The sequence below is a fragment of the Salmo salar genome, chromosome ssa06 (genome assembly GCF_905237065.1).
Source record: "Salmo salar chromosome ssa06, Ssal_v3.1, whole genome shotgun sequence".
Taxonomy (NCBI): domain Eukaryota; kingdom Metazoa; phylum Chordata; class Actinopteri; order Salmoniformes; family Salmonidae; genus Salmo; species Salmo salar.
Genome location: NC_059447.1, coordinates 90295368 through 90306593, shown reverse-complemented (window position 1 = coordinate 90306593; position 11226 = coordinate 90295368). Strand labels below are relative to the sequence as shown.

At 42.8% G+C, this 11226-nt stretch overlaps 1 protein-coding gene across 7 annotated transcripts in view; it reads left to right on the top strand.

Moving 5' to 3' along the window:
• The first annotated feature begins 3162 nt into the window (after nt 1–3162).
• zc3h14 (zinc finger CCCH-type containing 14) overlaps nt 3163–11226 on the top strand; it is a 29553-nt gene continuing 21489 nt past the window's right edge. Inside the window, exons 1-10 of one of the 7 annotated variants that reach the window (XM_045721168.1) lie at nt 3163–3380; nt 4105–4147; nt 4315–4429; nt 4585–4625; nt 5155–5308; nt 5576–5954; nt 6237–6418; nt 6779–6879; nt 7050–7226; nt 10380–10463. In XM_045721168.1, coding sequence (XP_045577124.1) covers nt 3345–3380; nt 4105–4147; nt 4315–4429; nt 4585–4625; nt 5155–5308; nt 5576–5954; nt 6237–6418; nt 6779–6879; nt 7050–7226; nt 10380–10463 — 1312 coding nt within the window. In that variant the 5' untranslated portion in view covers nt 3163–3344. The remainder of the gene's footprint in view (nt 3381–4104; nt 4148–4314; nt 4430–4584; nt 4626–5154; nt 5309–5575; nt 5955–6236; nt 6419–6778; nt 6880–7049; nt 7227–10379; nt 10464–11226) is intronic. The other 6 variants (XM_045721165.1, XM_045721166.1, XM_045721167.1 and 3 more) reach the window with 6 other exon arrangements.

Genomic DNA, 11226 nt, shown 5'->3' with positions numbered 1-11226 from the left:
CCATTTTGACTTTGTGGCTGTGGGAACTAGTGACAACCCTAAACTTTTTTTAAATATATATTTTATTTCACCTTTATTTAACCAGGTAGGCAAGTTGAGAAGAAGTTCTCATTTACAATTGCGACCTGGCCAAGATAAAGCAAAGCAGTTCGACACATACAACAACACAGAGTTACACATGGAGGAAAACAAACATACAGTCAATAATACAGTAGAAAAATAAGTCTATTTACAATGTGAGTGTAACCGATGTGAAATGGCTAGTTAGGAACCTACACTGTTACATGAGCAAATGAGGTGAGATTAAGGGAGGTAAAGGCAAAAAAGGCCATGGTGGCAAAGTAAATACAATATAGCAAGTAAAACACTGGAATGGTAGATTTGTAGTGGAAGAAAGTGCAAAGTAGAAATAGAAATAATGGGGTGCAAAGGAGCTAAATAAATAAATACAGTAGGGGAAGAGGTAGTTGTTTGGGCTAAATTATAGATGGGCTATGTACAGTTGCAGTGATCTGTGAGCTGCTCTGACAGCTGGTGCTTAAAGCTAGTGAGGGAGATAAGTGTTTCCAGTTTCAGAGATTTTTGTAGTTCGTTCCAGTCATTGGCAGCAGAGAACTGGAAGGAGAGACGGCCAAAGGAGGAATCGGCTTTGAGGGTGACCAGAGAGATATACCTGCTGGAGCATGTGCTACAGGTGGGTGCTGCTATGGTGACCAGTGAGTTGAGATAAGGGGGGACTTTACCTAGCAGGGTCTTGTAGATGACCTGGAGCCAGTGGGTTTGGCGACGAGTATGAAGCGAGGGCCAGCCAACGAGAGCGTACAGGTTGCAGTGGTGGGTAATATATGGGGCTTTGGTGACAAAACGGATGGCACTGTGATAGACTGCATCCAGTTTATTGAGTAGGGTATTGGAGGCTATTTTGTAAATGACATCGCCAAAGTCGAGGATCGGTAGGATGGTCAGTTTTACGAGGGTATGTTTGGCAGCATGAGTGAAGGATGCTTTGTTGCGAAATAGGAAGCCAATTCTAGATTTAACTTTGGATTGGAGATGTTTGATGTGAGTCTGGAAGGAGAGTTTACAGTCTAACCAGACACCTAGGTATTTGTAGTTGTCCACATATTCTAAGTCAGAACCGTCCCAGAGTAGTGATGCTGGACGGGCGGGCAGGTGCAGGCAGCGATCGGTTGAAGAGCATGCATTTAGTTTTATTTCTATTTAAGAGCTGTTGGAGGCCACGGAAGGAGAGTTGTATGGCATTGAAGCTCGTCTGGAGGGTTGTTAACACAGTGTCCAAAGAAGGGCCAGAAGTATAGAGAATGGTGTCGTCTGCGTAGAGGTGGATCAGAGACTCACCAGCAGCAAGAGCGACATCATTGATGTATACAGAGAAAAGAGTTGGCCCAAGAATTGAACCCTGTGGCACCCCCATAGAGACTGCCAGAGGCCCGGACAACAGGCCATCCAATTTGACACATTGAACTCTATAAACTAGCTGGCTAGCTGAACTATGCTAGTTTTCATCCTCATTGCTAAACTTAATACATACTGCAACCTTAACTTCAAGTCCTCTGTTAGTTAGTTATACAATCATGTAACTAAGAAATTTGCTGGAAAGAAACTTAAATGATGTATTGTTTTGTTGAATAGTCATGACTGGTTCGAGATATCGTTCTTAAAATGACGGTGGTGAAGGATATCACTTGCTAGGTTTCCATCCAATTTGTGACAGATTTTCATGCTAATATTTTGAAAATCTGCATAAAACTTGGCTCGTCGCACTCTAGCGACACCTAGTGGCTGACTTCCGGTAGTCAGTTTAACAGTGTTTCCTCCGACACATTGGTGCAGCTGGCTTTCAGGTTAAGCGGACGGTTGTTAAGGAGCTTTGTTTTGGAGGATGCATGACTCGACCTTCGACTCTCCCGAGCCCGTTGGGGAGTTGCAGCGATGAGACATGATCGAAAAAGAGGGTAAAAAAAATAAAAAAATGTAATAAACATTAAAAAGGAAATGGCTTACCCTGGCGTGATGTTTTGATAACCATGCAAATCTCTCTAGGACATGGTGACTTTTATTAATATATTTGGCTCTATTTACCCCCCCCAAACATTTTTTTTAAATGCTGATTAGCTGCTAACGTGGCTATCACAAAGAACTACAAATACCATGATGATCTGAGACTGCCAAATCGAGGCGAAGGTATGAATCTCTCTGGATTAACTATCTAATGTTAGCTAAACGTAGTAATTAATACATTGGCTATACTGTATGTCTTTAAATTGACAATTCTGTGAACTGTCATGTGCAAGTTTTAAACTCACACAATACCTGTTAGGGAAGGTGTCAACTAGAGATGACATGCATGAGCTTGCTGGGATATGCGTGATGTCTACTTTGAAGCTAAATTAGTATTCTTGAATCTGAGAGTAAACAGAGCCGAATATATTGATAAAAGTCACCTTGTCTGAGAGAGATTTGCATGGTTGTCTGAGAGAGATTTGCATGGTTATCAAAACGTCATACCAGGGTAAGACTACCCGACACAAAGATCTTATTTGAAGTGTTTCTAAAATCCCCTGTTGGAAAAATGAATGGTAGAAAAACGACTGTAACCATATCTGTTTGACCGCTAGGTTATATGGGTTTTATGACACCTCCACTCTGGGGCTCTTTTGACGGAGCTGGACGTTTCTGAACGGTATTGGAACTGTGACAACCGGCAACCACACCCAGCTCGGCTCGATGAGATATAGTGATTTTTGCCAACACAGACAGATTTATAACCTGTTATCAACTGACTATAATATTTAATAATTAAATCGGACTTCATTAATATGAGTAATCCATGAATGTCACCAGTTAATGAACACGATAAAACTCGAGATATAACAAGTCTATAGATCACAATGACTACAATGAATGGCTAAATGAATTCCGGACATTATTAATAAGGGTCTTCCTCACTGATGTATAATGAGAACGGCATGACTTCCTCTCGGATAGAGAGCAGAGCAATAAACAAATAAAAAATTATATCGTGAGTTATTTAGGAATAAAATGAAGCCTTAAGTAACGGAAGTTCATTATTGTATTTATGTATTTATTTATTCACCCACAATAAAAGAAAGCTGAAAAACAGTCGGTTGGGCTGTGCCCCGCACCTTGCTACCGGAGACTCCACCATCCCACATTGCATTGCGAATGTGTTTGCTAGCATTTAGCATTCAGTGGCGTTAGTGTTTTTGTAGGGAAGGACATGTTGGTTTAGTGAATAACCTACTTTTTTATTATTATTATTAATAACGACTCTTAGTGTATTAGGTACAGCACACGCAAACATGGAGATCGGCACAGAGATAAGCAAGAAAATACGGGTGAGGTCATTTCGATGCTAGTTATTTGTCTTATTAACTCTCTAGTTAGGTAGCTAACGCTGGCTAGCTAACGGTGCCATCTTTATTTTGTGTTAAGCTAACGGTGCTACCTTGCTATTAGCTCAACTGACGTTAGCTAGCTAACTAACCCATGAGAGAATTTGTACAAATGTACAAGCAACCCAGAAATATGCCTATTAGGGACCCAGTACAGAAACTCACATGTTGGAAGTCCACAACAGCTCTGAGGTGCCGTATAGGCTTTTTTTCCCGGTTGCTTGTACATTTTTATTTAAACCTTTGTTTAGAAGTAATGTTAGCTAACTAAATACCGGCGGTAACGGTGGTAAATGAATATAGCTAACGTTAGTTGCGCTGTAAAACTCCATATTTTGTGAGTAACCAACACATTTTGACATTAACGCTTGCAGAACAGTAGCTTTGGGACACAATATCGGGAGTGTGTAGAATGGGAGTTTGAATCGGAGCTTTCTGACCGTAAATTGGATTTCTAACGCAAATATACTGGTTCAGCTATGTCTAAATTTGATATTTCAATGTCCAATTTTTCAGTTTATTACCCAAACAGGGGTGGGGAATAGACATTGTTATTGTTTCTACTGCTGATTGCTGCTTTAAATGTTCAACCGGACCTGGTACCTAGTAACTAGTTGTTTTCTGGCCCAAGGCTAGCAATTGACAATATATTGTTATTTTCTTCCAGGCTGCTATCAAGGGAAAGCTTCAAGAACTCGGTGCCTATGTTGGTTAGTGTGAATATTCACCTCAGCTTCTGATCTGCAGCAATTCATCTGACTGCTGTTGACATTAGGAATATATATATATATATAATTCTAATATTTCTATGGATGTTGACCTTCTACCAAGGGTTCTAGAATATAATACGTTTCTCTGATTGTTCTCTCTCCCCTAGACGAAGAGTTACCAGACTATATCATGGTGATGGTAGCCAACAAGAAGACTTCACAGCAGATGTCTGATGACCTGTCCCTCTTCCTCGGCAACAATACCATCAAGTTTACTGTCTGGTACGTATGCGACCAGCTATCCCTGGTCCCAGAAATTTTAAAGTCATTGTCTCGCTGTTTGGCAGCTATAGCAAGTGTCTTGAGTTGAGAAGATTGTTTGGGTGTAACTTTGTATTTTCGATTTCAATGGTTCTAAGTATGGTGTGTTGTTACAGGTTACATGGAGTCCTGGAGAAGCTGAGGTCTGTGGCAGTAGGTAAGTTCAGGTTACATGGAGTCCTGGAGAAGCTGAGGTCTGTGGCTAAGTTCCAGTGACCACAAAGGAGTACCAGCTCCCTAGGTGAAAAAGTCAAAATATACTGTATTGAACAGAGTATATCACCATATGTATTTATTTAACTAGGCAAGTCGGGTTAAGAACAAATTCTTATTTACAATGACGGCCTACCCCAGCCAAACCCGGACGACGCAGGGCCAATTGTTATACACCTAGATTTGAACCAGGGACTGTAATGGCGCCCCTTGCACTGAGATGCAGTGCTTTAGACTGCTGCGCCACTAGATTCCCACCCTAGTGGGAATTGAAAGACCTTGAGTCGTTCGATGCCAAAACAAACAGCCCCTAAGAGAGGATTGTAACAGTCTTATCAAGGCTAGGAACGTTCCAGCACTATAGCATAAAGTAGTCTAGCTATTTGAGTATGTTGTAGAGCTGGCTTTGACCAGTATTCTATCTATCTTTACCCTTGTATAGCTAAATTGACAATCTCTCTGTGTGTATCAAGAACCTGCGTCCCTGAGGCCTCAGCTGTACTCCGACACTGGCACCTCGTCAGGGAAGAGTGAGTGGAAGGGGGAGGAGTCAAAGGGCCTTGCGGTGTCCAGCTCACGCTCTGATAGGACAGAGGCCCGTGTGTCAAGCTCTGCCCATGAGCACAGGTACGGGTTGAGTTTCTCAAACATTGATTAGCTATATATTGAAAAGGCCATGCCATGTTCACTGAAATCAGCATGGTTCGGGTTGGCTTGGATCATGTGAAAGACCCCGTAACACATTTATTTCATTCAGAAGTAGCTCCTCAGACGAGACTTCAACACCTACATGTGGATCAATTAATTGCCGTGAAGCTTCAGCATTTTATTGCAACCAAACAGGGTGAAACAGCTCATACTCGCACACACTAACATCACTGTCATTCTGTCCAGAAGGGTCTCCTCAGACAAAACTTCCTCGTCCCGCCTCACCTCCACGGTCAAGCCCCTGATGGACCCTCCCTCCTCGGAGGCCGTCATCGACATCAAGCCCGAGCTAGACGATGACCTCATCGGCGAGGACCCCGTGGACATGGGCGTCCTCCCAGGTCGCCTGCGTGGATCCACCTCCGGAGGAGGAGGGCGGGCATCAGCTCAGATCTACAGGCCACCCCAGGGCAGGTCCTCCTCGGGGACAGGCAGGTCGGCGGACGCCTATAGGTCCTCAGAGGGGTCCTCGGGGTCTCACAGCAGGCAGCAGCACAGCAGCTATCACCTGGACAGTAGGAGCAGCAGAGACAGCAGGCCATACAGAGAGGGAGGCAGCAGCAGGGTGCAGATTGTTTACGTGTTACCTTTATTAAGTCAAGGGCCTTGCTCCAATACATCAGAAATACATCCTTCCTCATTTTCTTGACATAATCAGAGATCAAGAAGTCATTTTAGATTGGTGAAACCACCGTATTACTTTTAATCATTCCAACCAATGAGATCTCTGATTACTTAAAGGAAAGAAGGATGCATTTCTTAATCATTTGAAATGGATCAAACTGTCGCCAGTCGGTACGGCTTTCCCGTGTCTGTCGCCAACCATCTCTGGTCTTGTTGTCTCCAGCAGCAGGAGGAGGCTTCGAGGAAGCGCAAAGCCCCAGTGGTGAGCTCCGTGGTGCGGGTGAACCAGGCAGCAGACGGCGGTCGAGACAGTGATGAGGAGGAGGATGATGAGGAAGATGATGAAGGATACGGGGTCAAGAACCTGTCTAGCAGAGTGTCCCTGCCTTCCAAACCAGAACGCAAGTAAGGGAACGCACACACACGCACACTATCCCTCTACCTCTGTTACTCTCTCCTTTCCACACTATCCCTCTACCTCTGTTACTCTCTCCTTTCCACAATATCCCTCTACCTCTGTTACTCTCTCCTTTCCACACTATCCCTCTACCTCTGTATGTTTTGCTTCTTGTTGTGTTGAGTAGCAACTCTTGATTCTAGATAGTTAAGGACCTTAGGACAGCAGCAGAACTGTTTTCAACATCCCTACTTTCACATTACTGGTACACTCTGTTGGGACACCCCCCCCCCAGGGGGTTGTCTGTGTTGGGACACCACCCCCAGGGGGTTGTCTGCGTGTTGACCCATGTCTCGATGTGTTTCTAGACCCTCCCTGCCCCCGGCCAAACAAGCCAACAAGAACCTGCTACTGAGGGCTATGTCTGAGGCCCAGATCTCTATCAACAAGACTGCAGCCTACCCACCTAGTACGTTTCCCTCACTCTCTGTCAATCTGCCTTAATTAAACCAAGATTACATCTGACTATTAGAAATTACTACCTGTAATGTGTCGTCCTGTTTTATCATGACACCTATTACTGACTAAACTAATGAAAACATACTGTCAAAGGAACTGTATGAAACCTGTGTTTCCCAGTACCACAGAGACAGACTGTTCCAGTGGCACCCAGGACGCGTTCAACCACTGACGAGATGAACGCAGCCATCCAACTGGTTCAGGAGCACCTCCACGGCCTGGTCCCCAGGGGGCAGTCTTACACCCCCTCAGAGCCTCAGCCCCCCAGGCAGCTAGGTAAGAGCCCCAGCACCCCAGGTAAGACCCCCAGGCAGCTAGGTAAATCAGACTCCAAGGCCCAATCCTAAATTACCCCCCTATGGAAATCTGAGAGAGATGTTCAATGGCGCCGGAGGAGATTGCTGCCGTTTTACGGTCTCCTAAACAATTGTGTGTTATTTGTAACTTACTTTGTACATTTTTCTGCAACTGTAATTTATGACCGAAAAGAGCTTCTAGATATCAGGACAGCGATTACTCACCTCGTACTGGACAAAGATTTTTTTTCTTTAACGAATCAGACGCAAAGGATTTACTTAAGACACCAGACAAGACCTAAGCTCCTGTTGTGTCTTTGGGGTACCATTAAACTGAAGACATGTTTATCAATTAGCTCCCTGTAATTATTATCACGTGATTAAACTGATTAATCGTTTAATTGTAATTAACTAGGAGATCGGGGCACCAAGGAGAATATTCAGATTACAAAGCTATAATTTTCCTAATATAACTTTCCTGTACTATAATATTATATTCTATTATAGTATGGGCCGATTATCTTCTGGTTTAAATGGTGTATTTTACCTCTAGTCCAGTCTCATTCCAAACGTCGTAAATTGTTGTATCTGCACGAACCCAGTCTTTACTAAAATCATCCATACATCAATTGTCTTAAAATCATTTATTTACTACACTAAGTAATTAACAGAAAACATACAAACAGTAATTATCGTCACAAAGGATTGGTAGAGGAATGTGCGCTAATGGCTAACAGGCATGGCTGGTCTGTTAGACAATGGGTCATAAACGGTCAGCTGAGAAGGTACAGAGTTCATTAATATTGACAATTGAAGGCTCACTCATTCGGGAACAATTGCAATCAATATATATTTGCGCTCATGTGTCGTTCTTTGTTGGAGCGTCGTTCGGTGGAGAGTTTTGTCTCTCTCTCTCTCTCGGTTAGAATGGATCTTTCAAAGCGACATTCATTAATGTCGTCATAGAATGGATGTTTCGTTGGTCTTCGCGTTCGATGATAAAATTTACTTAGCTGCAGACTAATAATTAATATCAAAGACTTGTTCTTATTCTGTCGGTCTTGATAGTCTAAAAGTTAACCACGTGGTGTAGTTCACTTTCAGTAGAGGAATTGGATGGTAAAACCTATTGGCCATAGAGTGTAGGCCTGGTCTGGAGAAATGTAAATCAGGGTGGGTTTTATAGTGACCCTTGAACAGGCTTGTCAAATGACGCCTGGTCCTGTATGGGTCCCTGGGGGCGTGCCTATGACTGAGTTAGACTTGGTTACAGAAATACAATTCTATCACATTACATCAGTAAATAGCATCTCAATGTATTACAAAAGCTTTATCCTTATTAATACATTCTATACAACCATTATGATGCAAGTCTCAAGCTGAGGCTATTATATAAACAGTTTTATGGTAATATGGCTATATTGTCTCTTCTGAGTATCACAAAATTGTACCAAGCGGATCAGTTCGTAGCTGGATTCTTCACCAATCTTCCATACCTTCTCCAGAACACACATGTCGCTCGGTTCTCCAATTCTATGAGTTGGAAGAATTTCCTGTGTCTCTCTATGGGCCATGTGGCCAGAGACTCTCCTGGAATTTTAGAGTTTTTACAACCCTTTCACACAGGGCCTGGGTTGGGGGGAAGGTAGGTTGGGTGGTGGTGCAAAAGGGAGGGGGTCAACTGTCCTCCCTGTACCAAAAGAGGCCAACGTCATGACACTCCTGTGATTCACATTAGAAAGAGACAGAGATATCGGGGACGTAGGTTGGGGTGCCTTGTAAGGATCCGACGGCGAGTGGGTAATTTTCCATTAACATCGGTCCTATTAGCCAACGTACAATCATTGGATAACAAAATAGAGCTACGATCACAAATATCCTACCAACGGGACATTAAAAACTCTATCTTATGTTTCATCGAGTCGTGGCTGAACGATGACATGAGTAGCATACAGTTGGCTGGGTTTACACTGCTTCTGCAAGATAGAACAGCTCCCTCTGGTAAGACGAGGGGTGGTGGGTTTTGTATGTTGGTAAACAACAGCTGGTTCATGAAATCTAATAGTAAGGAAGTCTCTAGGTTTTGCTCGCCTGAGTTAGAGTATCTCATGATAAGCTGTAGACCACACTATTTACCAGGAGTTTATCTATATTTTTCGTAGCTGTCTATTTACCACCACAAACCGATGCTGGTACTAAGACCACACTCATAGAGCTGTATAAGACCATAAGCAAACAGGAAAAGTAGCGGCAGGTAGCCTAGTGGTTAGAGCGTTGGGCCAGTAACCGAAAGGTTGCTAGATCGAATCCTCGAGCTGACAAGGTAAAAATCTGTCGTTCTGCCCCTGAACAAGGCAGTTAACCCACTGTTCCTAGGCCGTCATTGTAAATAAGAATTTATTCTTAACTGACTTGCCTAGTTAAATTAAAAAATTGGGGCGGCGCTCCTAGTGGCCGGGGACTTTAATGCAGGGAAACTTAAATCAGTTTTACCTCATTTCTACCAGCATGTTAAATGTGCAACCAGAGGGGGGGAAAAAAACTCTAGACCACCTTCACTCCACACACAGAGACGTGTACCAAGCTCTCCCTCGCCCTCCATTTGGAAAATCTGACCACACTCTGTTATTATCTATGCATAGTCACTAACTCTACCTACATGTACATATAACCTCAATTACTTCGACTAACCGGTGTCCCCGCACATTGACCCTGTACCAGTACCCCCTGTATATAGCCTCGCTACTGTTATTTTACTGCTGCTCTTTAATTATTTGTTATTTAAAAATTTTAAATTTTTGTTTAGGGGCTTGTAAGTAAGCATTTCACTGTAAGGTTTACACCTGTTGTATTTGGCGCATGTGAATGGGATTTGATTGCTATAAGCAAGTAACTTCCACCTAGCCTAATCAGAGAGCAAACTTCTATATTGAGTACACCTTTCAAATCCACTCAGCTCTCTGCATAGGGTCTAGGGTTGGAATTGGAATTGAACCCATGGTTTCTCATTACAGAAGGAGCATGAATGTTCTTTGTCACGTGCACTATTACAGTGAAATGCATTTTCATTTTTTTTCTTTTTGTTTGCAAGCTCCAAATGCAATAATCAATATTACTGCATTGTCCTGACTATGACTGTACTGTTCTCTCCCAGTAGTTCAGTCTCGGTCGCTGGCCTCTCGGCTGCAGTTAGACGTGCCAGAAGACAACATGAGAGCACAGCACAGTGACTATTTAGGTGAGTCTGTCACATCCTAACTAGAAATCTTTATGGATCCACCAAGGCTACAGCGGGTTCGGATCCAGAATTCCAAATAATGTCACGGGTAATGGGTCGGCTCTGATATGATCAAATAAAATGTTATTAGTGGCGCCACACGTATTTTGCAGATGTTATCGCAGGTGCAGTGAAATGCTGATGTTTCTATATATAGCTCCATCAGCAGTAATACTGAACAAAACTACACAAATCCCCCAAAATAAAGACATTTAAGAAATATCATAATGAGCAGTGTCTGGACTGTACTGAACTAAAATATAAAATTTTTGCCACAACATGTAAAGTGTTGGTCCCCATGTTTCATGAGCTGAAATAAAAAGATCCCTGAAATGTTCTAATATGAATGAAAAGCTTATTTCTCTCAAATGTTGTGCACAAATTTGTTTACATCCCTGTTAGTGAGAATTTCTCCTTTGCCAAGATAATCCATCCACCTGACAGGCTGTGGCATATCAAGAAGCTGATTAAACAGCATGCTCATTACACAGGTGCACCTTGTACTTGATGATAAAATTTACTTAGCTGCAGACTAATAATTAATATCAAAGACTTGTTCTTATTCTGTCGGTCTCGATAGTCTAAAAGTTAACCACGTGGTGTAGTTCACTTTCAGTAGAGGAATTGGATGGTAAAACCTATTGGCCATAGAGTGTAGGCCTGGTCTGGAGAAATGTAAATCAGGGTGGGTTTTATAGTGACCCTTGAACAGGCTTGTCAAATG